Below are 27,954 nucleotides of genomic sequence, written 5' to 3'. Positions count from 1 at the left end.
TTGTTGGGGTTTTGACCAGGTAGAAAGAGGAGAGGCTGAGGGGGAGAAAGGAAGGAAAGTGGGTGGGCTTCTCTACTCCATCCCTGACCTAGTTCTTGAATCTTGATTTTAGTGTCATTTGGTCTGTAGCAGAGGGGGGGAGAGAGAGAAAGAGTCAGCAGCAATCAGCATCAGCGCTTACACCACTAATACTACTCTTTAAGTGAAACAGTGAAGAGTCCCTTTGAAGGTTGGGACAACAAAAACTGCTCCCTTTTGTACTTTCTTGAATCTTAATTACCTTCAGTCTTCAGAGACCCTTGTTGGTAGAGTCCACAACACTCTCCAAGAACCAACCCAATCTACAGATAGAGACACAATTGTAATCTGCTATGATCCCTATATTTTTCCTTCATCATCATTGTAATTAATCTCTCTCTTAGACTTGTGTGTATCTGTTCTTCGTGGACTAGAAACAGACGCGGACAAGAATCTTTCTTTTCTTTCTCTTAGATCCAAGTCATCATCTTTATTTGCTTTCTGCCTCTTGGAAAAAGTACCCCTCTATGTGTATACACTAATAGATGTAACGTATTTGTGTATTTGCATGTTGTAAGTGATAAAATTATTTTCTTTGGCTCCTTCACTTCGATAGGGGTTTCTGAAGTTTGATTTGGTGAATTAAAGATTGGATTTTTGTAATTTTGTTGGCGTATATCACGGGTTGAGTTTTAATTTTTCATTTGTTCTGTTACTAGAGCGTGCCTGTGGGGTTCAGGTTTTTGCTGTTTTGGATGCCAATATGTTAATGATTGGTGTCATTTGTTTGACTTACCTTAATTCTCATCTTTGTTAGTTTTCGTCCACATTCTTTTTCTTGTTTCAGGTTCTTATATAGATTTTCTCTCTAGTTTGTGCGTTGACTATATAGTTTGGCTCTACCATTTCTTCTGGGAGTGTTCTTCAAGTTGTGATTTTTGCTTATGGGTCCTGATTTCCTGATTTGCAGTTGGAGATTGCCTCACAATATCAGTTGAGTGGTCAAAGCTTGCATTTTGGTAATCTTGTTAGGAGTGAAATTCAGACTTGAACTTCCAGAATCTGATTTTTTGTATTCAGTATCCACTTGCCTTAGTGAGTCACAGAAGCTTTTGGGGAAAAGTATCGATTGTCATTTTGAATTGAAGATTGGTTAGATGAGTAGCGGCAGATAGAATTGTTGTCGTCACAGTCAGAATGGGTGGGCTTTGCTCAAGAAGGTCCACTGACGACAGAGCATTGGCTGGTGCGCTTCCACATGTCAATGGTCACTTTAGTTACGGCCCTGGAATAGTTTATCAGTCTCATGGATTGGACATCCAAGAAAATAATGTTCCGACAGATGTGGAAGTTGCAGATAAGCAACTGACGGAACCGTTTTCATTCCCAGAGTTGAATTCTGTTGCTCAGGGGACAAATTTGGATGACATTAATGACGGTATACCTCGTTTGTCTAGGGCTTTATCAGATAAATCTAGGTCGACAAGATCAAAGCAAGTTGCAATTGCCAAGGTATGTGTTCCCACGAGTGTTATTCTTAACAAACTTATTTATGCTGCCGATTATTTCGTTTTTGGATTTGCCACGTTTTATTGAATACCTAATTTAAGTTTCACGTGAAATCTTGGTACAAAGCTTAATTTTTCTATGCAGAGTTTCTGAGTAATTTAAAACAGGATATGTTGCTTCTTTTGTTTTTTTTTTTAACTTGTTGCAGAAATATTATTTACTGAGGCGGAGTACATGGAAGTATTTGTTTTATTAAGTACCTGTTCTCATATCAACATATTTTTGCTGTGAAATTCAGAGAGTCTGTTATTCTTTTGTAGCTTCTGTGTCATGTACTTTCAACATTTTAAATAAGATAACACACAAAATCTTCCAGGATGATGTATAACTCCTGAATTGTATTTGTGAATGCTACTGATTCTTATGCACGGAAGTTTTATATCTTGCACATTTATGCTCATTCTCTTAACTGTTGGATATAATAACCACATATTATCTGTATTTTATTTTACAGGTCTCTGAAGTGAGTTCACTTTTGGGCAGAGCAGGCACTGTTGGGCTTGGGAAAGCAGTTGATGTGTTGGATACCCTTGGTAGCAGCATGACTAATCTGAACCTTAGCAGTGGTTTTGCGTCAGGGATAGCTACAAAAGGAATCAAAATATCAATTTTGGCTTTTGAAGTGGCAAATACAATTGTCAAAGGTGCCAATCTTATGCACTCCCTCTCAGAGGAGAATATTAGACATTTAAAGGAAGTGGTACTCCCTTCGGAAGGTGTCCAACGCTTAATATCAAGGGATATGGATGAACTCCTGAGCATTGCTGCATCTGACAAGAGGTGTTAATATTTGAAATAGTTGCACATTTTATGTTATGCTCATTAGCCTTTGACATTGTATTAGATATCCTACCCAAAAGTATTGGCTCATTTTGTCTACATTGTATCAGGGATGAACTCAAAGTCTTTTCTGGAGAAGTAATTCGCTTTGGTAATCGCTGTAAGGATCCTCAGTGGCACAACTTGGACCGTTATTTTGAGAAGTAACTTCCTTTCTCTGTTTGTATTCATGTGGTTGTTAACACATCAAGTAAACTTCCAATATAATATTTAGTTTCACTTGAAAAATTAGGTTGGAGTCGGAACTCACACCTCACAAACAATTGAAAGAAGAAGCAGAAACTGAGATGCAGCAGTTAATGGTGTTGGTTCAGTACACTGCTGTAAGTTATCACATCATTATGTGTTTGTTTCCTTTTTCCCTCCTTTTGGCAAAGATGCTATTTGCCAATGATTTATGTACAATGACAGTAGTGCTGAAGTAAAGTATCTCCTCTCATATCCTTCTTAGAAAATCGAGGGTGTTTAACATTGTGGGCTAGTTTGTTTAAAAGAGAACTTTTATGTGAATAGTGATGCTACACTATCTCCATCTTGAGATTTCTTTTCTAGCAGACACAGCCATGAGCTTGGTTACTCTAGAAAGGTTTCAGGGTCTCTTGATGATTTGTGAATCCTAAACTGAAAATTGTGTAATTTATTTTGAATAGATATATGGTTAAAGTTAAAAAGGATGAACAATTTGACGCCTTAGACTTTAAGGTTAATTCTGGTAATATGCCACTGAAGTATGAATAGTTCTTGAACATGGAGGGCTACACGCATTGTTCAGCAAACATCTCTTTTGTTTAAAGATGGTTTCAAGCTCTTTATTTGGGTGACTTTGAACTTCGAAAGGAGATATTAAATATGTCTAGGTCGCAGGAACTATATCATGAAATGCATGCACTGGACAGATTTGAACAGGACTGTCGGCGCAAGGCTCAAGAAGGGGATAACTCAAACACTTCGCAGGGAGGTAATTGTTTTGACATTCTCTAGATTTTTTTATATTATTTTTATGCTTAAACCTAGTTTTTTCAGCCATAAAACTGTAATTATTTTTTTACTTTATCAACAATTCTTTTAGACTACCCATGATACTTTAGTTATTAGTTATTACAAGAGACCAGTACCCATTGTTTGCCTAATACTGTAGAAATGATAATTTCCTCAAACAAAGAAGAGAAAATCTTTGCTGATTTTATAAAAAAGTAAAAGATTCCTGTAGATTATTGTCTAAGCCCGTTGTGTATTGTTGGTACTGGACATGTCAAATCAGTATCTTTTATCCCAATCAATTGCTTGTTCCATATGCGTTGCCTTTCAATCTGTTTGTATTGCTCAATTCCCCATTTTTTAAGCGACCAGGGATCTGTTATCATAGTATCTTTCTTGTTTCCCTGTTTATGACAACCTTTTGAGATTGAATGCATTAGCGTTGACAGCTGTACTTTAATCACATTCTTCTTTTCATCCTTCCGATGATTGCAGTTGGCCCGATCTTCAGCAATTTTGGTTTCTTTTTGCCAGATCATATTCTTTATCTAATAGTGTCTGACTTCTTACATGGACTAAGTTTAGGAATAACAAACACTAGATTTTTTCTCTCGGGTTCATGCAAAAAGGGGATCTAAACTATTTAGCTCAATTAATGGTGGGAAAAAGACTTGTATATTCCCATTCTAGCATCTGGCCTTAGGTTTTGCTGCTCATCCCACATGTTCTATCGGCCTAATTAACAGACTGCCAAGGTGGTTTGATGAAGCTTCCTATCTGATGGCTTTTTTTCTGTATGTTCTTTTGGTGAAATTTATTGATGTTTCCTGCTTTTATACTTATACTTGCATACGTTTGTGATGAAGTCTGCTATGCTGTTTTTCTTGCTGTATGCCAATTGTGACAGCTTGTGTTAAATGTGCAGCTGCTCTCTCATTGTACTCTACTTTTGACTTTCATTTTTTAATTCTTCTTTTCGATTTCCTCCTGAAGGAGACAGCCTAGCGATTCTGCGTGCAGAGCTGAAGAGTCAAAAGAAACATGTTAAGAGTTTGAAAAAAAAGTCCCTGTGGTCTAAGATCTTGGAGGAGGTAGCAATTCCGAGCTCTTTGTTTTTAAATGGGTTCCAGATGTATGCTATACGTCTACATGACTAAAGCAGCTTTTTTCAACTGGATTTATTAGAATTTATATTGCAATGTATGTCGCAAAGTTAATTTTATGGTTGTTTCTCTTATCAAGAGTTTTCTTCTAATCAACAAGCTCATCTTCTATATTTGATATGTTAAGGTGATGGAGAAGCTTGTCGACATTGTCCACTTTCTACATTTGGAGATCCATTCCGCATTTGGTAGCAGTGGTAATGTATTCAAAACCATTAAACTACTTGGCAGTTTCTGGAATTCATTAAAGCAAGCAAAACTTCTGAAAATTCGAAACCTGAATATGTATGAAATTTCTAAGAATTGCCTGTAGAATATTTCTTTGTTGCTCAATGTGTCATATGAGCTTGATATAAAGTGTCCAAAATCATGCAGCTGCTGTGCTTTTATTTGTTAATGTTGCATGCTTTCTACAATATTCTGTCGTCAATGTCGATGTTCTGTGCAATCTCTAGGTTCAGTTATAGGAGTATAATTGTAATTTTGTTCTTTTGATGGATTTACTATTAAAGATGGAAACAAGCCGGTAAAGTACCACCATCAGAAGTTGGGCTCTGCTGGGCTTGCGCTGCATTACGCGAATCTCATTACCCAGATTGATACACTTGTGAGTTTTTCTTCCTTAATTCCTCAGTAAAGTACTTTTTCGGGGTTGCACTTATTATTTCTCTCTCTTAATTGTTGCTTCGTCGTGATGCATTACCCCCTCCCCTCATGTCCAGAAGTAGGTGATGTTGCTTAACTGAATATTTGCATTTTCTCGGAAGTTTGTCGCTTATCCTTTAAAAAGGATGATGTTGCCATACATAGAGTTTGCAGAATTTTCTGAACTAAGGCTGTGATGTTAATCAGGTGACTAGATCTAGTTCCGTGCCACAAAGTACAAGAGATGCTCTGTACCAGGGACTGCCACCAAGCATAAAGTCGGCACTGCGAACCAGATTACAATCTTTTCATCTCAAGGAAGAGGTACTTACATTTTCTAACTGATCACCGTCTGATAATAATTTTCTTTTTTTTTTGTTTTAATTGTTTGTGCCTTGAATATGATTTTTATGCATCAACATAGTTGTACTGATTCATCTGGTTGTTCCTTGTGCAGCTAACGGTCCCACAAATCAAAGCAGAAATGGAGAAAACTCTGCAGTGGCTGGTCCCCATGGCCACCAATACAACCAAGTAAAACTGCAATCCCTGTCAAACAATTACCTTTCATGGGGGTCGATTGCATTTAATGAACTTCAAATTACAACTCTGTCCCTGTTTTCTTAGAGGGAAAGTCCTTGTTTTTAGTAGTTTGAGTATCAGAGTCTGACTTGGTTTGTATATGTTAAAATAGCTTGGATGCCTTGCATGCACTTACTGTCTTTCGTGATTTTCCTTGTACGAGTACCATGTGTTCTCTACTGTAAACTTTTCTAAATACTTGTGCACACCTTGACTATGTGGAATAATATAAAACAGGGCTCACCATGGCTTTGGTTGGGTCGGAGAATGGGCAAATACCGGGTGAGTTTGACTTCCTTGGTGCTTATCTTCTAATGATCTCAATTTCTTGTCTTTTGCCTGAATGCCTTATTTTACTTCAGGTCCGAGATGAACCGTAAACCTGCTGGCCAAACTGATTTGCTCCGTGTCGAAACACTTCATCACGCAGACAAGGAGAAAGCAGAAGCTTACATTCTTGATTTGGTGGTGTGGCTTCATCATCTTATCAGCCAATCAAGGGCTGCGAATGGCGGACTTAGATCTCCGGTAAAATCCCCTATTAGGTCCCCAAATCAGAAGATGCTCCAGTTGTCAAATCAGAAGCCAAGCTCACCATCATCGGCGTTGACCATCGAGGACCAGCAGATGCTCCGAGACGTGAGTAAACGGAAACTGACCCCTGGCATAAGCAAGAGTCAGGAATTTGATACATCAAAAACGAGGCTATGCAAGCACCACAGGCTGAGCAAGAGCAGCAGTCATTCTCCAACAAGTGAAAATAAGAGGGATCCTTTCCCAATCAGGAGGCCATCTTCCGTCCCAATCATTAACTTTGATATCGACCGGATCAAAGCATTGGATGTCATAGACAGAGTCGACACAATTTGAACAGCAAAAACGTATGATGGGTTCCTCCATATTTGGCAAAAGTGCGTCGATTATGCATACGAGTACCTCTCTGCAATGCATTTCTATGCGCGTAGCTGTTAGCAGTCTGTCTTGTCTGTGCTGTGAAAAGGCTTTGGTCTCCTCATCTTCTCTATCTGGAATCAGAAAGTCGGGGTGGAGAGGTACAATATGAGTGAAGATTTTATCTGTGTATACTGTTTTTCTCTGGGTGAAGTTAAGAAAATGTGCATGAGCGAATACAGAGTAGTCGGCTGGGGGGATTTCTGTTTGTCGCGGTAAAGAGTGCTCACTGGGCGCTAGTTTTCATCAGTATGTGTACAGAACAATGTGTATTTCTTTATGTCTATTATTCATCGGTCCGTTTAATGAGATGCATTCTGCTCTTCTAAATTGCAAGCTGTTAACATGCCCCGTACGATCCCTCGTTTTCTATATTCTTTTCTCACTCAGGTTGCATGCTTTGACAAGAACCTCTGTCAAGGTTTGGTTTCTCGGCCTGGAGTTTCGTGTACTTCTTCGGCTTCTGGTAGGCAAATTCTATGCCCACAATGGGATACTTCTTCCGCTTGTTGGGGAAATAATATCCCTTATAATTGTTACATGATTGATCCCTCTCTTTGAACTGTATACCAAAATCAACGGGGGGCCAGTTGGTAACACACGATTCTTCAACTGTACACGCAAGACCAAGTTGGTAAAACGTTCTTCTTGAACAGTAGGAGCAAAATCAATGGGAGGCGGTTGGTAATGGAAAGCTTAAAGTAATAACTAAAATTATTCTCAATATTGGGGTTGGAATATGATTTAATTGAGTATCTCCTTTTCCCCATCTCCTCATGTCCAAAAGATGGGTATCTGCAATGAACTCTATTCCATGGTCTTTTCAGTTATCAGAAAAGGGCCAAAAGAAGGCAAAATCATATTCCCCCACACAAGAAAAAATACAGAATTTAGTATGTGATATGACTGGTAATGCTCCCTCTGAGATGAGAACCCCACCTCACGCTGTGGAAGATGACAAAATCTTCAGAAATGACTTCAATCTTCACTCATCATCAAACTACCAAAATATTCTTGTATATATAATGGGTGTTAACATCAAATAATGCAGCTCCCACTGTAACAATAATGTTCAAATTCTATTGTCCTACTGTCTTGATTCATGTTATTTGATATTTTTTTACACGAAAGAACGAGCAAAATGGTTTCCGGTATTGATAGAGAGTGGACATATTGGTCTAAGGGTATAAAAGGAATTCACTTACGAATTGATTGGAACAAAACTGCACAATCAGATCGAAACCAATACCTCATAGAGTTTCTCTTCAACTATGAACGGAAAGAATGAAAGAGAGACGGTATGCTAATTCCTTATCTGCAAATCAGCAAACCCAAACATACGATTAGGACATGCACGTCTTTATTTTGACCATAGGCCAAACAATGGAGTTCCCCTACTGTTACCTTTCCGATAAAAAAAGCCGATATCGCTCGTGCAAGACGGCTCATATTATTCATTCATCAGCAAGCATATGAAAAAAAAAAAAAAAAAAGGATAAAAATAAGATTCAAATACTTGTGATTATAAATACAATAAACTTATAAATTTATTAATATCTCAAAGTCATAAATAAAATTCACTTACAAATTATGAAAAGTGACGTCATCATGACTCAATTGCTACCCCACATCAAGAGCGGGTATAGGGGTAAATTCGACATTTGTGCCAAAAAGTAATGATGCAGTTGGTGTTGGGTTTTTGTTTGCGTGAGCAATTCAAAATTGACTTCTCTTGTCCTTTGGCTAACAAAGGTTGACTTCAGTCAACGTCACGTCGTGTCAAATTCAAACCTAAATATATTTAAAATAATTATTGAGTGTAATATTTTTTTTTAAAGAAAGTAGATTTTGTTCACACTCTTTAGTTAGGACACAGAAATTTTTAAATAAAAAAATTTTTATTTAAAAATTGTAAATTAAAATTTACTCCCTATTATGGAATTAAAAGGAAATAATCCTCTCTAAATTAAAAATTAATAATAACTTAATTATTCAAACTTTGATACGTAAAGTGATGTAAAAATATAGGAATTTTGGAATTTGTACGAATAGCTTAAGTAGTTGAGACGTTTTAATTTCTTTTGAATAAAGGTGGATATCTAACTCTACGTAAATTCAATAAATATATATATATATATATTGTTTGAAATATTTTGAACTCGTTTATTAAAAAGAATATTACACTTTACGAAAAATCAAATGTTATTAATTGTGTGATACTTTTGTCTAATTCATGTCAGTATATTTATTTATTTATTTTGTATTACTAATAATCAGAACACATTCGTCGGGTTTATATAGATTAAAATTTCTATTTTAATTATTTAATTAAATTAAATTATAAATTTTAAGTGGTACAAGAATTATTATTTTAAAAATAATAGTATAGATAGAATAAATTATTAAATTTTATTAATATATTTTGTATGTAATTAAAATGAATGTTGAAGAACATAAAGGTAGGCAGAACGAGTGAGGTGTGACATATAGCCTATATTTAGGGTGCAGTTGTACAGTGTCAGTCTGTAACATTTCTACAATTATTACGTATTCATTGTTTCAGTCTTTGAAGTGCTCAAATTTTACACCCCATAATGACGCTACCTCTCCCTCTCCCACTCCCTTCTATAATCATTTTTTTTATATTATAAAAATAATTTTATTCTTCTCCGTTCACGTTTAGTGTAATTATATATAAATTTTTATAATTTAATAAATTATATTTAGTATTTTTAAAATTTAATTTTTTAATAAATAATTTTTTTTATTAGTTAAAATTTATTAAATTTTATTTATATTAATAAAAAAGATAAAAATTTATATTTATTTATGATCGACTTGTTTTTTATTTAAAACAGATTAAATAATTTTTTTTATGATCAAATTATCTTATACATCTTCATATGCTAACTAATGAATGTGAGGAGGTAGATTTTGATAGTTATAAAGATAGTTTAGCCAGAAAAAAATATATTTGATCGATAATAAATGAATCCAGGGTAAATATTAATTTTTATTTAATCTTTTTGTTACTAGCGACAAATTTATGATTTTTGACTGACGAATGAACCTTAATTTTTATTTAATCTTTTTGTTACTAGCGACAAATTTATGATTTTTGACTAACGAATGAACCTATTTATTAAACGAAAATAAATTTTTTAGAGATACTAAACATAATTTTTAAACCATAGAGAATTTATATGTAATTAACCAAACATCAGGCGAGAAAAATATAATTATTCCTATTATTTATATATCTTGTAATTAATTTTGCTTATATTCAATTCATACTATGAATCTATGTTGTTACCAATACATGATCGCTTCACATCATTATTAAAAAAATAGATTTTTTTTAAAAATTAATTATTATGATAAAAAAATATTAATTAATTATATCATAATAAATAATGATTAACCATGATCAAAATTTAGATTTTTTATATTAAATTTATTTGATCATAATAGATAGTATTCATTTATCGTAATTTTTAAAATCATATTAATTTATAATGTATTTCAAAGGTATTTAATTTATCTCGCCCAAAATGCCTCTTACCTCATTAAAAAAATATTGCTATTTCACATGCGACAGTATTTCTTTTTTTGGGTAAATGTAAGTTTCATTGATAAAACAAGATCGTACAGTACAACAGTACTCAACTGGTGGTTTCTCCCTCGACAGGCCAAGGGATACGCCATAATCTATATAACGCACATGAACTAACAGAACGAGATAAATTAACACTGATAATCATCTGTCTAATATCTTCTACAATAATAGTGGCTATTATATTCGGTGGTCGCTCCGTAAGCTCAAATCGTCTCGAATTTCGTTCCCTCCAAATGTGGTAAATGCAAGCAGCCAGGAGTGCACGATAAGCCAAGTTAATGATATGTTTTCCTCTCCATTTCCTTGCAGCCCACTCAACGTCCCGTGACCACTCTTTATTAGGCAATAGTATTTCATAATTTTCATAAAATTTTAAGAATTAAATAAAATATTTTGCAAACTGATCATGATTTATATTGCTCACTCAAACTCGATATTACATAGTTAGCACGCGCATACAAAAACTTAGTATTCAACAGTTAAAAATTCCAAATTAATTTAAAATAATATCTTACCTAACAGAATTCGACTCAACTCGATACGTTCACGACTCTACCTGTAACAGAGCAAATATATTCCAACTTCTAGACATTAAAAGTGTCGTGACCAAAACTAATTGGCTACACTAAATTGGAGCACTAATGACATCATTATAAGTAATAATAAACTATAGGTTAAAATTAAAATGGATACTCCACTTTAATTTATACCACCTAGGTAGTAATAATTGTAGGACATGCAATGGATATAAGCATAAATGGAATTATTCCAAAATCTAATATTAAACATTAATTATAGGGAGAGAGGGGCAAAAATAGCATGATGTCGGTGGATTAGATAGCACAGAATTTGGTCACTTTTTATCCAAACAAAAATGCTGATTCTAATTAAATATCCACCATTCCTTTTCTATTCATATAAAACTAGTTTTATTCTTCTATATATATATATATATTTATTTATTTATTTATTTAGACCAATTAAATTTTTACAAATAATGTAGGATTATATATATAGGGTCAATTATACTTAATTCCTCTAAAAATGTGAAATTACATTTTTCTCCTAAAAAATTTTAAAATTACACTTACACTTCCTCCAAAAATTCTTCATTTACAATGACCTCCTTTTCTTAGATTTTGAAAAAAAAAACGCTAACGTATATGAACAAAAAAGTTTACATAAATTTTAAATTTTTATCCATTATTTAATATTTTTATACTTATAAATATATAATATATATATATGAAGTGAAGTTAATATTATTATATTTATTTTTCTTATAAGTATAAACTTATTACATGAAAATGTTAAATGAGAGGTCAAATTGAAAATTTATATAGTTTTTTTGCTATCGTAAATATTCTTGGTCCGAACCATAACGAAAGCGAGTCGACGTAACGATGAATTCTTGAAAGGGGTGTAAGTATAATTTTAATTTTTAAAAAATATTATATAATTTTATATTTTTTTAAAAAAAATTATATGTAACTAACCTGTATATATAATAAAAGAAAGATATAATCATAAAAATTGCAAGTATTAGACTTTAGTGTATTGGGAGGAAAAGAATGGAACCTTATGACATGGTAGTCACTTGGTTAGGCAAAACTATTCTCTTGGAATATGTATGTAAACTTTATACTCATTACTTTTTCATATATCTATATATTAATTGGAACTAGTGATGTTTGTGTAATTGAACTCCAAATTTTTATTTTTTAGGTTTTATTATAATGATTAGTGAATGTTTATTATGTTAATGATTTTGGGGGTAGTGTTAGTTGTGAGTGTTTTGTAATCATTTCCAATTTATAAATGTAATAATGAACTTTGTAAAGTTGCAAAATGGGACTTTTGGCCAACTTGCCTTCACAAAATATGTTCTTTCTAAGTCAAATTGTAATAAATTATTGAAAAAATAATTATTTCAAAATTAATTTATTTGAAATGAAATTATTTATAGTCTATGAGACCTGATTTAAGCAGCAAAATTCTTGATTATGGGTTTGAGCCCTGCTAATATGTGACCGTCGGTCTATTTTAATATTAGTTTAAATTAATTGTTGGTGATTGAAATTTATGATGTAATTAATTCTAATAAATGAAATTCTTCAAAACCAAATGTTTAATGTTTTTTCATAAATTACAAAAACAGCCCATTAATTTCTTCAAAGTCACTAGAATTTGAAATCCTATTAGATAAATATCGTGGTCTAAATTAAAATGAATTAAGAAACGTGAGTTACTTCTAATCCACGAGTTAATTAGTGGATTAAAGCAATGATAGGAAGTATTATCTATATTAATATCAAAAGAAAAGTCATTCCATACTCACAAACGGTGGTTAATGATACCGCAGCATCATTTTGTGTGAAGTAAAAAAATATCCTTTATGATAAAGTAACTAACTTATTCGGCTTTTCAAAATCTACATTAATTGATAAATTATTATTTTTTCTTTATTTCTTTTTGTTAATATAATGCATTAGTTTATATATTTTACTCTTATTTATAATATATTTTAAAGCGTGAGAAATTATTTATTATATGCACGTTGGAACGACGTGGCATAACAACTAATATTAAAAAAAAAAATAAAAGCCTCTCCACACTCACAAATGACAGTTAATGATACCGCCACACCCTTTTTTTGTGAAGTAAAAAATGCCCTAATGATAAAATAACTAACTTATTCAACTTTTCAAAATTTATATTAATTAATAAAATAATATTTCTCTCTTGTTTTTTTTATTAATATAATGTACTGGTTTGTATATTTTTTATTTTTATTTATAATATATTTTAAAACATAAAAATTATGTATTGTATGCACAGAGAAATAATGTGCCACAACATCTAGTATATAAAATGCATAGTCAAACCCTTGTCAAAAACTAATTGAATAAATCCATAGCAACTTTACTTTTCGTAGTCAAAAAAATTCATGATAGCCAAAATGATGCTGCACAAAAGAAATCATGCTTCTCAACTCTCACCAAATTTAATTATTTTTTATAGATTATGAAAAATATATAGTTTTTCTTTTTCTCTTTTAATTTAAAGTATGTCTAAATCGCATCTAATTACACAAGTTAACAAAATAATAACTTTATGTAATGTTTAATTACGAGATTAGTGACTCAAATTAATGATGTGTGGAAGTACGAGGTGTCAAAGAACTCTTTTTCAATAACTAAGGAACTTACACGTACGTAATCATCATACCCAAAATCATATCTTGATTTGCACAAGTCAACTCTTACCAAATTAATTTAAACTTTGGAATAAATTACATAAAATAATGATCATTTTATCCTAAACACTTGCCTAATCACATATTAATTGATTTTCATAATCAAACAATTTTGTCAATCATAATAAAAACAAATCACCAAATAATCTGTTTTTTTCGTTATAATCAAATAATTTTTCATGTCATGATAGCCAAAATACAAGAATTCAATTTTAAATTTGACACGATAAAAGAGCGTATTAGATTAAGATTAATATGAAAAAAATATCGAAATCTATACAAAATTATTTGTATATAGTTCATACAAGTATCCGAGTTTACTACAAATGTTTTAATATTAACAAGAAAGAAACACTTAATCTAATGTTTTTTTAAAGAAAAATTGACAAAATGTAAGTATAGGAAACTAAAATATTTCTAATTAAATCAAGTATGTGTGGGATTGTGAATGCGACGTTTGTTGCAAGTATGCAAAAACAAGTAAAGATAAACCCAAATCTAAATGCCCACCCCCCAATCACCCCCTCCCCCTCCTATTAATTTTAGCCTAACCCCAATTAGATTTTCTTACCTCAAATTTTAAAAAGCTGCAAAAATATTCAATTTATTAAACCTTACATCGACCCTAAATTTCAACCTTTTCTTCTTTTACTTTTTCCACAAAATCCCATATGGATAAGGCCCCCCCTACCCCACCCCACCCCCCACTTTCCTTCCCCGCCAAAACCATTATAAATACCCCCATATCCCATTCCCATTTCAGTACTACTCCAAAAGTCCTGAGCCCCTCTGCATGTAGATATATACATACACAGAGATACAAAGAGAAGGTGAGGTCGACCAAACTTATACAGACAGCTTCATGGAGGTTGGGGGTGAAGTGAAAAACAATGCCCCGTCGTCCTTCCAGCTACAGCAGCCGCCTACGCCGGCGGAGCCGCTGCGGAAGATCATCCTCGTGGCTGCGATAGCCGCGGGGGTGCAATTCGGGTGGGCACTGCAGCTCTCCCTTTTGACTCCTTACGTGCAGTTACTGGGCATACCCCACGCTTGGGCGGCCTTCATTTGGCTGTGTGGCCCCATTTCTGGTTTGTTAGTCCAGCCCATAGTCGGCTACTACAGTGACAACTGTACCTCCCGGTTTGGGCGGCGCCGACCATTCATCACCGCCGGTGCCGGCCTTGTTGCGGTGGCTGTCTTTCTTATTGGTTTCGCTGCTGATTTGGGACATGCGGCGGGTGATTCTCTTGGCAAGGGTCCGAAGCCTAGGGCTATTGCTGTTTTCGTGGTTGGGTTTTGGATTCTAGATGTTGCAAATAACATGTTGCAGGTAATTATACGTACAAAATCATGGGGGAGAATTCGGTTATTTTTCGAGCTGGTTAGGTTAATTGGATTCTGATTGTTCCCCCCTTCCCCTTTTTCTTTTTGGTGTTTTTGCAGGGGCCGTGTAGGGCATTTTTGGCTGATTTATCCGGCGGAAATGCGAGAAAAATGAGCACCGCTAATGCTTTGTTCTCCTTTTTCATGGCGGTCGGCAATGTTCTAGGCTACGCCGCGGGTTCATACACCAGCCTATACAAGATCTTCCCATTCTCCAAAACCGAAGCCTGCGACTTGTACTGTGCGAACCTCAAGAGCTGTTTTTTCATCTCCATAGCTCTTCTGTTGACTATGACAGTACTCGCACTCACCATTGTTCGTGAAACCGCACCCGCCGCCGCGCCGGAACAGACGGCAGTGGCTAAGAAGGGGAAGATTCCGGTGTTTGGGGAGTTATTCGGTGCGCTGAAGGACTTGCCCCGGACGATGTGGATTTTGCTGCTGGTGACGTGTCTGAATTGGGTTGCTTGGTTCCCTTTCCTGTTATTCGACACTGATTGGATGGGAAGGGAGGTGTACGGAGGTGAGGTGGGGACAAAGCTGTACGATCATGGAGTACGCGCCGGTGCATTGGGGTTGATGATCAACTCTATAGTCTTGGGCTTAGCTTCCCTTGGGGTTCAATTCTTGGCGCGTAGGCCTCGCCGGGTGAAGAAATTGTGGGGTGCGGTCAACTTTTTGTTGGCAATTTGTTTGGCCATGACTGTTTTGATCACCAAGTTAGCGGAGCGCGGCCGGCCGGCCTCCGGTGCCACTGCACCCCCGGCGGTGGGTATAAAGGTTGGAGCTTTGGCCCTTTTCGCCGTCCTTGGCATTCCTCTAGCAGTGAGTACTCTTAATCCAATCGATATTTTCAAATCAAGAATAAATTACATACCTCAAGTGCTATATTTGTTTTAGACAACTTTAGTCCTAAAATTTCATAAAATACATACAATTAAAATCCCGTTATATATAATTCTCACATAAAAAGATAGATATAAAAATTTATCATGCTAAAATTATGTCTATTTTAATTTTTTATGCGCAAATTATTATAAGATTTGGAGTGTGAACACTAGAAAAAAGTTCATTAATAGATTTGGCAAATAATTGGGTGTGGAGTAGAAGAGAGTTTTTGGAGATAATGCTCAAATTTGGCAAATAGCTAAAGATCCCAACAAGAAAAGGTTGTGTTGTTTTGGTTGTTTCTAAATATTGTCAAAGCATCCCATCTATAGTTTGGCTCAATGCTTAAGCAATTCAAACATCTATCCGTGTTGATTTGGTTCTTAATAGGCACTTGTCAATTTTTTCATTAGGCCACAATGTACAATAATGTGGAGCAGATAAGAGCGAATTGCTTTTAATTTCCCTCTTTTGGGTTGGGAAAAAATAGCAATAACTATAGTTTTGGCACTATATTAAATTATTCTTGAGATAGATTCGAATTCAAAGAAACATATAAAATGCAATGCAAATTTGTTATCATAAGATAAACAATAAATTGTCATTCATATCATTAATCTCATATAAATGTCATACATATATTAGAATTGTTGTGTGTGAGTGTGTGTTTTAATTATTAAATATGTATCCAAGAAATATCGTACCTACAATTATACAGGTATTCACACATCATAAATTAATCCCAAATACAAAGACAATAACCAAATTTGGTAGTATAGCTGCCTGCCCAAAAAGTAATAATTAGGTCCCGTTTGGTTATCATGATGAAGATATTGTCAAAAGCAAGTTTATCTACAGTTGCGCACATGCTAAGGCACATTGAATGTCCTCTTGTAATGATGGGTGTTGTGGTACTTGGCAAGACTTCATTCCACAAAAGATACACATGTTGATTTTATTAAAAGAAAGAAAAAGAAGAAGAAATAGAGAGAGATGCGCATGCACAAAATTCCATTTTGCTTTCCTTGTTGTTGGGGTACATGGTGGTTGATTGAGTTGTTGACTTTGGTAAAAAAAAGTGGTATGTCCAGCACCACTGGTAATGAATGGAAGAACCACTTCTTGAATAATTCAGATTTATTTCCATAGAAATCATCATTGATCCCGTAATTGCTTTTTAAATAGATTGTTTATTGGCGAATAAGCTGTTGAATGCACTTTGCTTTCTGGGGCCCTCCATCACGGTGTTTCTGTTTCATCATGTGGAGCCAGCCTTGTCTGCTCATCAAGATTGGCTGATTGATTATTCATAGTATTATTACCAAATTGACTTATAACCTCCTGCTCTAAAACACCACTTATTTCTCTTGTTTAGGTAACTTACAGCATCCCATTTGCTTTGGCTTCCATATTTTCCAGTAATTCTGGTTCAGGACAAGGTAAAAAGTTCAAATCTTTTTTCTATTAAATAAAGATTCTTTTCAGTTTATTGTTCTGAGCTGATTGTGATGAATCACATGGTCAGGTCTGTCGCTTGGAGTTCTGAATCTTGCAATAGTCATACCACAGGTAATATTTTATTACCATATTGGCCACAGAGCAGTATGTTTGTCCATAACGGATCAACAGAAATTTCTATTCTCTGTAGATTATGTCAGTGTGGCATGTTTGTCCATTTGACTTTTCTGTCTCCCAATCTCAAAGAATAAAGGTGTATAGAAGAAGAATACACACAAAAAAAGATGCCATCTTATTAGTATGGCATAAAGTTCCCACTTTTAACTTCAACTGGGAAACTGCCAAAGCAAGTAACATGTCAAACAGAGTGATCAGACTGAACTGATTTGTATGTATCTCTGCATTGTTTGTTTGTTTCTTGCAGATGGTGGTGTCTGTGGCTAGTGGGCCATGGGATGAATTGTTTGGAGGTGGTAACTTACCAGCGTTCGTGGTGGGTGCCATTGCAGCCGCGGTGAGTGGTATTTTATCCCTCGTCATGCTGCCGTCACCGCCTGATGATGTTGCAGCAGCTAAGGCTATGACCGTCGGAGGATTTCACTGAAATGTTTACGTCGCATTTAAGTTCTCTTTCCGGGCTTGAAGTTGTTCGCATCTCGTTTTTCTGGGGATTGTAATTTTTGTTGCCCCCCACCCCCGGGCCATCTAGTGCTTTCTTTCTGTCAGAAACTATGGCCAGATTTGTAAACGCTAAGCGTGATATTGGTATGACTGTTAAGTATGGTCTTCCGGGGATGCCTAAACTAGTTTTCTATTTCATTATGAAGGTCTTGAAATCATTTATCCGAATTCCAGAGCAATTACATTTACGTTTGGGACTTTCTTGATTTAAATCTTTAGTTCTTTTTTTTAAATCTTTACCGTTGTTCTTTTTTCTGATATATGTTCAGCATCTCAATTTGTTCAAAGTCTTGGCATAAGATTCAATTCTTGAGAAGTTAAAAACATATGCTGAATCAAGCCAAGTTGCCAAGATTGCGCAGGCCAACAACATTGATCATGAAAATTGGGATACTTGACATGCTCAGTATTGTTGCGCTTTTAGCTTGATCTTGATCTGCCAAGAGTTTGGCATATGGTATGGACCCTTCTTATATAGAATACGCGCTTGGAGGTTAGAGGTGAAAATTTTGCATCCTTGTAATTGTAATTTAATGGTCCAAAATGAGAAGGGAAAAAGGTTGTTATGATTTTCCATCCACACAAGAATTCTCCAAATATATGCTCCCATAAGAATTATTGTATTTCTGTTGAGTTGAGAATTTTCTTGATTTACAATCCACCATCAGAAAGAAACGTGCACGCACTCACATAGTAAGACAAGATTTTTTGTCTATCTAGATACGGAGTGTGTGTGCATTCATTTGGTTGGATAATATCTTGGGCTCGTAATATTATTAGCAAAAACCATATTGTTGAGCAAACGAATATGGTTTTCGATGATACTATTGAGTCTCAGATTCCACCTCCTGATGTAAACATCATAAAGAAACTAGCGCTGGTAGCGTCGGTAGCAGTCGGCGTACAGTTCGGGTGGGCGTTGCAGCTGTCGCTTTTGACTCCATACACACAACTCTTAGGCCTGAAACATAAGTGGGTATCCTTAATTTGGCTCTGCGGTCCTATATCTGGTTTGGTTGTCCAGCCAATAATCGGTCACCACAGCGATCGGTGCACTTCCCCTTTCGGGCGGCGACGCCCGTTTCTTGTGTCAGGCACTGTCCTCCTCTCCATTGGTGTCCTGCTTATAGGCTTTGCTGCTGATCTAGGCCGACAGTTAGGTGATTCTCTGGAACCAGGGGTTAAACACGGAGCAATCACAATATTTGTACTCGGATTTTGGTTCCTAGACGTCTCAAACAACATGATTCAAGGTCCTTGCAGAGCCCTTTTGGCTGATGTCTCATGCCAAAATGATGCTTTGGTGACAATAGGGAATGCCATGTTTGCGTTCTTCATGTCTGTAGGAAGCATCTTGGGCTATGCTGCAGGGTCCTATGGGGAAATTCATCAACTTCTGCCATTCACGAGCACTGAAGCTTGTGATCTCAACTGTGCTAATATCAAGACTTGCTTCCTTATATCTGTTCTCCTCACAATATTCATAGTAACAATCGTTGTTGTTTTCGTGGAGGAGGAAAGACTCGATCCATCCTGTCTGCTGTACTGGCAAGAAAATCAGGGTGCAGAAGAGAAGCCCCCCTCGTTTCTCATGCAGATAATAATAGCTGCTAAAAGCACACCAAGGCCAATTTGGATCTTGTATATGGTGACAGCCCTCAATTGGATAGGAATCTTCCCATTTACCCTATACGACACCGATTGGGTTGGCAAGGAAATATACGGAGGACAAGCTATGGGAAGCCCTGAGCAGATTAAGCTGTACAACGACGGGGTCCGTGCAGGAGCATTTGGACTAATGTTTTATGTAGCCGTATTGGGGTTCGTCTCCCTATTCTTGGAGTTGTTGATACGCTTACTAGGCAACGTTAGCCGCCTCTGGAGCATCTGCAATTTCATTGTTGCAATCTGCATGGGAATGACAGTGGTTGTCACCAACATTGCTGAGAATGCTAGAGATGCTAACGGCAATGCACTTGTTCATCCTCCCACTGAAGTTAAAGCATCTTGTTTTGCTATCTTTGCTGTGTTGGGTATACCACAAGCGGTGAGTTCTTATTACTCCCATAACCTACTCTCAACAATAGCTCCTAATTCAAGCCTGACTTTGTGTCGTCTGCAATCTTGCAGGTCACCTATAGCATCCCTTTTGCTCTGGCTTCCATATACTCCAAGGACACCGCAACTGGCCAAGGCAAGTGTTCGACAAGATTAGGCCGTATACGCCTATACTTTCGTCTATGGATCTTTTCTCAGAGCAATGTTCTAACACACCGTTATCGTTCTCCTCTTTTTTTTTCTTTAAAGGGCTTGCGCTGGGGCTTCTCAATCTCGCCATTGTGATTCCACAAGTAAGTTTCATTCCTTTCTCAGCCAAATCTAGTCTGGAATAGAATTAGACCATAACAAGTTCCAAACGTGATGGAAGCAGATAATAGTGAGTCTGGTTAGCGGACCGCTGGATGCATTATTCGGGGGCAGCAATCTACCTGCGTTCGTGTGGGGAGGTATTGCAGCAGCAATTGGAGGCATTGCCGCTTTCAAATTGCCCCCAGCTGAATCGCAAAGCAACATTCAAATATGAAATTTTGTACAGAACATCACCCGATTTTGAAGCATAACTTCACTTTTCAGCATCGAAGTCTTGTAAATTAAAAAATAGTCTAATTCTTCTTTGTTGTGAATATGTTTACATTTGTTTATACCAAAGAGCAATATTTTGGTAGAGTCCAACGTTCCACGTATCAAAACTTATAGTGGCGCGGAACAACTCAACCGAATTTGCAAATGTTGTAAAAAAATTTTTTTTTCCTTTTCTTTTTATTCAATTTTGTTTAATAATAGTCTGTCTTTAAGCTGTACAGAAGTGAAATGTTGACGGAAGGAGAAAGCTTGTTATGTATTGATCTTTATACACTTTTGCCTCTGACACATACCTCTTCCCCTCTCCTGGAAAACTCGGCCGGTTCTTGTTGTTGGCACCATCGGTGGATCATCATTATCGGTTGATTCAAAACGAAAGAAACAGACGACAGTCTTTGTCATTGTTAGAAGTTGTTGTTGCAGTAAATTCCGATGTTACATTCAGCCTAAGATCATGCACTGGATCACATGCTGAGGTGCATGCCATTACCACCACCCGGAAGTAATGAAATGTCATCCATATCCCACATCCCCACCCGTTTCTATTGAATCCATTAACGGACATTTTTTAACTAAATGGGTGTTACAAATGTAAATTCGCTCAACTCACAAGTAGGTGGGCCTTCAGGGAATTCAATTCTATCGGTCCAAATCAGGGGCGCGGGCCGGCCCATTTGCATCAGCCCAACTCCCTTAAAGTAAACGAGCTCCATAGTATATTTTTAACACTCACCAGCTCACGCACACGTACCATAATTGATGTGCTATATACACTTTTTTTTTTTTTTTTGGTAAACGTAATTTTCATTAATAAAAAACACACAATAGTACAATAAAATTTTTTAGTTGGTTTCTCCCTCGACAGACCAAGTAATATGTCATAATCTAAATAAGGCACATATACTAACAGACGTGGCTAGGTTAATATTAAGGATGCGTTGTTTGACATCTTCCACAATAAAAAAGGCCAACGTGACGGGAGTCCTCTCTTCATGCTCAAATCTCCTCAAGTTCCTTGCTATATACACTTCCTTAGGTTTAATCTCGAACCCTCCCCCTCCATCTCTCAATTGTCTTCTTTATTTAAAGGAATTCATTGTAGTTTAAGAAATTACATATAGTATTCTTGATATTGTTTAAACTCAATAAGTAGATCCTTTTATTAGTAAAATTTATTAAATTTGCTGATATCAATAAAAAAATTGAATAAAATTTCATATTTATCCCCAATTGACCTACAGATTTATTGTAAATAAATAAATCCTTTTCTGACAAAACTACATTATAAAATTAAAAGTGCACCCCCTCACATGCATTAATATTTGAGTATGTAAAATGATAGTTCGATAAAAAAAAAAAAAATTTATTTGACCTGCAATAAATTATAATAAATTAATTTAGGGTAAAATATGAATTTTCATTCAATTCTTTTTTTTTAATTGATATAAAAAAATTCATTAAATTTAAATTAATAAATAAATTTATTTATTAAATAAAAATACTAAATATAATTTTTTAAACCATACAAAATATACTTATACTATCCTTGTTTAAATTTTCAATTTTACATGTTGCGCCTATATAAGCTGACACTGTTCCTGTCGTGTTTTAGGCAGAGGAATTCCTCCAAGTCAGCAACTACGCATTTAATGCAGATCATGTTTTTCTTAAGATTTTTTTAAGATAAATTACAATAATCTTTCCTAAAATTTGAAAAATTATAAATATTTTCTTTATATTTGACGAAATTATGTCATTTTTGGATGGAAGTATGAAATTATCAATTTTACCCTTACTGTATTTTTTTTATTTTTTATTTAAGTTTAAAACTTATAAAAAAAATCGAATGATGTGAATAAAAAATTTTAAAAATTATAAAAGAATTATCATTTAGTCCATAATTTTTTTTTAAAAAAAATTATAATTTTTAATCTACAAGAGCATTTTGGATAGAAACCTAACGAATTGGATTAATTGTTGAACGGCCATTAAAATCAGGGAAATATTGGTAATTTTTCAAACAATGATGATGTATTCATAATTATGTCAAACCTAACAAAAGATGGTTGTAATTTACTCTTTTTCTTTAATAATTAAAAGATTCCATTAAAATGAATTATCAAAAAATAATAATTATTGAGCTTCAAGAGCCAATTCATAATTATACTAAATTTTATTGGAGTAGCTGTGGATTAAATGTACTAATTCCATAATTTGTGGAACAAAAAATGTAATATACTTTATCGTATGGTATATAAAATGCAACTTTTCCGGTCTGCTTTTGTTAAGATGGATATTTTTTAAATGAAATTTACATGCGACTTAGGTTCAAACTTTAAATTACAGAACATGAGAAACTGCACCAGGACCTCCACGCCTTTTCTTCTACCATCAACACGTACCTTCGCTGTGTGTCTGCTTGCATTATTTAGTGACATTTATGTGTAACACCAGAAACACAGGAAAACGTTACATCAAGATCTTCGAACTTCCTAACCAATTTCACCGAACCTTTCCCCAAAGACAACTCTAACCCACTCTCTCACTTCTTCAAAATTGCATGTTTTCCTAATCAAAATCGTCACTCATTTGCTCCATGGATTGCTCGGAAGCAATTCTTGAAAAGCCGGCCGTGGCCTACGAATTCCTTTTCAAGTCCGCTTTAGCAATACCCTTATCGCACTATTTGGTGGGGTTGCTTCTCTTGTGCCTTGTTTTACTCTACAATTATTTGGAGTTTCATTTTTTTCAGGATCTTTTTACTGGGTTTCGGGGGGGACCTGTGTTCTTGACGTACAACCCCAGCTCGGAGATTTATCATGGTGTTGTGTCCAAGTGTAGGACGCTTCATGGAAGGTAAGAGTTGCAAAAAGAGCCTCATTTTCATTTGTTCTGTTTTCGGATGTAGTGTTGATGGAGGTGGTTGAAAATGTGGTTGTTTAATAGTTTGAATTGGATAGATATCACAAGGAGAGAAAATAAGCTATTGGGATCTCTGCGGTGCCGAAATCTGATGGCATTTCATCAATAGGTATTTTATATATAGATGGTTTAAGATGCTCAGAGCCCCGTGAAACTACATCTAACTTATTATTTGGTTGGTGGTGGTTAACCGCAAAATCCTCAAGTGAGAAGTTGCTAGCAGAAAAGAACTAGGTGATGAATAAAATTAATGCACAAAACTCGTGGTTTTCCGAAAAAGAATGATTCTTTATGATTCTTGATGGAGTTGATTCATCAAGAATGATTGAATTTCCGGGTTTATGAGCACAATTTGTTTTCAACAAATGCGGTTCTCTCTATGTGGTTGGATGTAGTTGACAGGGAAACAAGGAGTATCTGTATCTATGACATTGCTGAAAGCCACTTCATCGTTGTCTTTATTGATGTTTTATTTGTAATGTCCATTTTATTTAGGTTAATTTTTGATGATATGCTCTCTATATGCTGTTGTAATACTTGAACTGGATAGGTACTTGGCTACACCCTGGCTGTCAAGTCCACATTTCCAAACTTCTTTCGTGAACTTCTTTGGAAGGCCACCAGTGTTTACCTATAGAAGGTGAGGTTTCGTGGAAAAATAAGTTATTTTTCTGATCGTAATTTTGATTATTACCTCTCTGATGTGTCTATATGGTTCTCAGACAGATGTTTCATGCATCTGATGGTGGGATTTTTGCTCTGGATTGGCTAATGCATTCTGATGGTAAGGAGCTTAACTATGGCTGATGCATATAGCTGATACACAGCACACAGGCATACACTGATAGTTTGCAGTAAGAATGTTACGCATAGGTTTAGTGAGTTTCAAAGTATCAGTTGCTTAAATTGCTTGTCTTTCTAAATAGCTGTCCCATAGTACTTTTCATGTTTAATTGCTTACTAGTTTCTCTGGCAAAATCAGACTTCCAAATTTTGAATCCTTTTCGGATTTCTCATTTTTGTATCGCTTACTTATACAGAAACCAATATCTCATGGGTGTTATAGTTTCAAATAATCAATCAGATATTCACAGTATGCATGCTTGTCTAGGATATCAATACTTGAAGAAAAAAGGCATCATATTACCATAATTGTGAAACAATTATGAATCCAAAATATTGTGAAACAATTATTCTATTTCTGTTATTTTACTCCAACTGGCCTTATTTGAGTTCTGTTTCTACAGTAAATTGGAATGTTTGGATTAATCTATTGGTGTTAAATTCCATTTTTTTTTATCTTCTGTTTGCTTTAGTGGCAGTGTCTGAAGCGGCATTTCAAAATAATCATGCCATGAGTAAGGATGATGCAACTCCTATTGTGGTTATGGTCCCAGGACTAACAAGTGATTCGGCTTCTCCTGTAAGCTTAGGATATTGCTGCCAATTGTTACAAGAAGCTTGTGTTCTAATGATCACCGATATTTTTTATTGTCTCCCCTTTGGTTATTAATTTTATTAGTTGCATATCGATGTGAAAAATGTGAAATGACTCCATAAGGCTGTTCTTGCTTCTTTTGTGATAATTAACACAGGTACACAGAATCCTTTTCTTTGTAATGCATTATTATTTAAATGAACTTTTCTGCATGCTGCAGTATATGAAACACCTTGTCTTCTATACGGCAAAACAGGGATGGAATGTGGTTGTCAGCAATCACCGAGGACTAGGTGGTGTCTCAGTTACTGTGAGTACTGAAGACACTGTAAAATTACTTGCACAATATCATTCAGTTTCACTGAAGCATTATTTGTAACTGACAGTTGTCTCTTTGAAAAGTATTGTTTCTAAATATGTGACGGCATTTTATCTTTTGATATGAGCACCTTTCATGTATCTAATTTGGAACTTGAAGTCATAGTATCTATTGGCTAGCCTTCTGACGTATTTGATTGTCTTTTTGTCTTTTTTCCTTGGCTTTCAGAATTTCTTTTTTTTGGTAATTTTCCAGTTGGCAATAAGAATACATGGAACTCTTAATTTTAGCCTATTCGGGTTTCTCACTGAAAATTTGATTTCGGTCAGCCATCCTGTATGTGACTTCAATTTGAATGGTGATATTTCTGCAGTCTGATTGCTTCTACAATGCTGGATGGACCGAAGATGTGCGTGAAGTCATTACGTACCTACATCAAGAATATTCTGCAGCTCCATTGTTTGTTGTGGGAACTAGTATTGGAGCAAACATTTTGGTACAGTAACGCTATATCACTTCCCTCTTTATGAGGCAATAAGAATGTTGGTAACTGACATGCATTTCACATTGTTGGTGCTAGGTAAAATATCTCGGAGAGGAAGGGGAGAATGTTCCGATTGCAGGTGCTGCAGCAGTTTGCTCTCCTTGGGATCTCTTGGTCAGTTTATTGGAATTAGTAGAATTAGGATAAAGGTCTATGAACTGTTTTCGTCAGTGATTATTAGACCCAGTGATACTACTCTGATTGGTAGGGTTCATATGATTTAATGTGCATACTCTGATAAGTTTACTGAGTTGGTACTAGGAAGCACTTCTTCTTTGTGACCGTAGTTGTACACTGTTTAAATATAGATTTTGAAGGTAAGGTAGCTATAAAGCTTTACTTTCTAAGATATGTCTAGTAGCTGCATTGTGAAGTCCTAGCTGCAACATTTTTCTTGTAATATATGTTAATCTGAATTTTCTAACCTCCATTTCTGCATTCCCAGATTGGTTCCAGGTTTATATGCCGAAGGCTTATCCAAAAGTTATATGACAGAGCTCTTACCATTGGTCTTCAAGGTTATGCACAGCTGTACGTTGCATTGCCTATCTTACCTGATTCTTAACAAGATTATTAAATTTTCCAGGGAATTTAAGTCTTTGGGATTCAAACAGATTGAAGGATTCAGATACTGTTTGGGGTATGGTTAAGAAATTTATAAACTTACACATATATTATACTTGTTTCGTGCTGCAGACATGAAACCCGTTATTCTCGACTTGCTAACTGGGATGGTATTAAAAAGGTTAGTTTCCACAGTATGTTCTTTTCTGGGCCTCAACTTGTGTTGTTTGGTTCAGCATTGTCTGGCAAGTGTGCGAATTCTGAGATTTTGCCGGTATTTTCGATTTATAAATTATCGTAGTATTTAGGTTACAACTGAATTTAATATTTGTGCTGTTGATTTAAAGGGAAGTAGTTGCTGAAACCCAAAGTATCTTTTTCACGAGTCTTGTTCTTCTATATTTCTCATGGTTCATCTTGCAAGAATTTTTCCTGGTTGGATTTGTTCTGTACAAAATTAATGGCTTCCACACCTAGCTTCAGCAGAATTCTGGGCTTCCTTGTCTTTTCAAAATGAAACATTTATTGTATGTCAAAAATAGTTCTTTCTGTTTCTACTTTAATGATTTTTACAAAGATTATGTAAGTATATATTGTTCTGAACGTTTCTTCCAGTTAGAATCAGGGTTTGAATTGGGCTCTTTTTGTTGCAATCTTGTGTGATCGCATCATAGAGCATTGGTTTCCTCTGTTGACATTTTTTGTTCCATAATTTAGTGAATATGGTAAAGATGTCTTGCTTCCTGGGCACTAACAAATTTCATTATGCTTTCTGCAGTCACGCTCTATTCGAGATTTTGATACCCATGCCACATGTCTTGTCGGGAACTATGAGGTACCATCTCTCTTAAAATTTTCAAAGCATGTCAAAGATACTTCCTCTCCTCCGAACTCTGGATGCAGACTGTATCATTAACATACTGAAACATCTCTTCTTTCTCCAAGACCGTGGATACATACTATAGGCGATGTAGCAGTTCATCCTTCATCGGGCAAGTTTCAGTCCCACTCCTCTGCATAAGTGCATTGGACGATCCAGTGTGCACGAGAGAAGCCATTCCTTGGGATGAATGCCGGTACTGTTTCTTATCTTGACAACAGAGAAGTGTTAAATCCCTTTCTCTCATTTTACTCGGTATGCTTAGTAATACTAATTTTTTTGTTGCAGAGCAAACAAAAATGTTGTCTTGGCTACAACGCAACATGGTGGACATCTGGCTTTCTTTGAAGGCCTAACTGGATCTGGCCTGTGGTAATTAATTCTTTCAACCTGACAATTTTGTTTCCATGATACACCTTAGCTTCTCCATGTTGCAGATTGTGCATTGAGAGAACATAAAATTTTGTCAAAATCATCTTCTTCTGCCTAAACATCATCCGTCATGCTTAAGTTTTGATGTCTTTTACTTTAGGCATTTCACCACTTGCTGATATTTCATCTTGGTTAGGATGCTTTTACTGTGGAATGAAGTATATAATATATGTAATGCATCAAA

General features: G+C 35.4%; 4 protein-coding genes across 7 annotated transcripts in view; all 4 read left to right on the top strand.

The window, feature by feature from the left end:
- On the top strand, positions 5-7,061 carry LOC105176226. 4 transcript variants are annotated; one of them, XM_020691834.1, is made up of 13 exons: positions 5-229; positions 989-1,530; positions 2,042-2,367; positions 2,478-2,570; positions 2,660-2,750; positions 3,292-3,385; positions 4,399-4,496; positions 4,696-4,765; positions 5,081-5,175; positions 5,421-5,537; positions 5,671-5,747; positions 6,033-6,077; positions 6,158-7,061. In XM_020691834.1, exons 2-13 carry the CDS (start codon positions 1,216-1,218, stop codon positions 6,663-6,665), a joined length of 1,929 nt encoding a protein of 642 aa, XP_020547493.1. In that variant the 5' UTR covers positions 5-229; positions 989-1,215; the 3' UTR covers positions 6,666-7,061. The 4 variants fall into 4 exon arrangements, with proteins under 4 accessions (XP_020547493.1, XP_011097261.1, XP_020547492.1 ...); XM_011098959.2 differs by having other exon boundaries at positions 5-361; XM_020691833.1 differs by having other exon boundaries at positions 5-402.
- Positions 14,381-18,225, top strand: LOC105176216 (sucrose transport protein SUC2). The gene is made up of 5 exons (XM_011098947.2): positions 14,381-14,948; positions 15,062-15,826; positions 17,265-17,328; positions 17,415-17,458; positions 17,772-18,225. Exons 1-5 carry the CDS (start codon positions 14,481-14,483, stop codon positions 17,949-17,951), a joined length of 1,521 nt encoding a protein of 506 aa, XP_011097249.1. The 5' UTR covers positions 14,381-14,480; the 3' UTR covers positions 17,952-18,225.
- Positions 18,649-20,944, top strand: LOC105176204 (sucrose transport protein SUC2-like). The gene is made up of 4 exons (XM_011098937.2): positions 18,649-20,075; positions 20,159-20,222; positions 20,336-20,379; positions 20,460-20,944. The coding sequence occupies exons 1-4, from the start codon at positions 18,837-18,839 to the stop codon at positions 20,610-20,612; spliced, it is 1,500 nt and encodes a 499-aa protein (XP_011097239.1). The 5' UTR covers positions 18,649-18,836; the 3' UTR covers positions 20,613-20,944.
- LOC105176196 (embryogenesis-associated protein EMB8) overlaps positions 23,016-27,954 on the top strand; it is a 6,156-nt gene continuing 1,217 nt past the window's right edge. Inside the window, exons 1-12 of the mRNA XM_011098928.2 lie at positions 23,016-23,527; positions 24,144-24,233; positions 24,316-24,377; positions 24,910-25,016; positions 25,252-25,341; positions 25,724-25,846; positions 25,931-26,008; positions 26,340-26,425; positions 26,591-26,639; positions 27,237-27,293; positions 27,404-27,534; positions 27,627-27,710. Coding sequence (XP_011097230.1) covers positions 23,268-23,527; positions 24,144-24,233; positions 24,316-24,377; positions 24,910-25,016; positions 25,252-25,341; positions 25,724-25,846; positions 25,931-26,008; positions 26,340-26,425; positions 26,591-26,639; positions 27,237-27,293; positions 27,404-27,534; positions 27,627-27,710 — 1,217 coding nt within the window. The 5' untranslated portion in view covers positions 23,016-23,267. The remainder of the gene's footprint in view (positions 23,528-24,143; positions 24,234-24,315; positions 24,378-24,909; positions 25,017-25,251; positions 25,342-25,723; positions 25,847-25,930; positions 26,009-26,339; positions 26,426-26,590; positions 26,640-27,236; positions 27,294-27,403; positions 27,535-27,626; positions 27,711-27,954) is intronic.

This window comes from Sesamum indicum, linkage group LG2 (genome assembly GCF_000512975.1).
Source record: "Sesamum indicum cultivar Zhongzhi No. 13 linkage group LG2, S_indicum_v1.0, whole genome shotgun sequence".
In the NCBI taxonomy this organism is placed as follows: domain Eukaryota; kingdom Viridiplantae; phylum Streptophyta; class Magnoliopsida; order Lamiales; family Pedaliaceae; genus Sesamum; species Sesamum indicum.
Note: the sequence above shows the minus strand (reverse complement) of the source record. Positions and strands in the feature narration are given on the sequence as shown.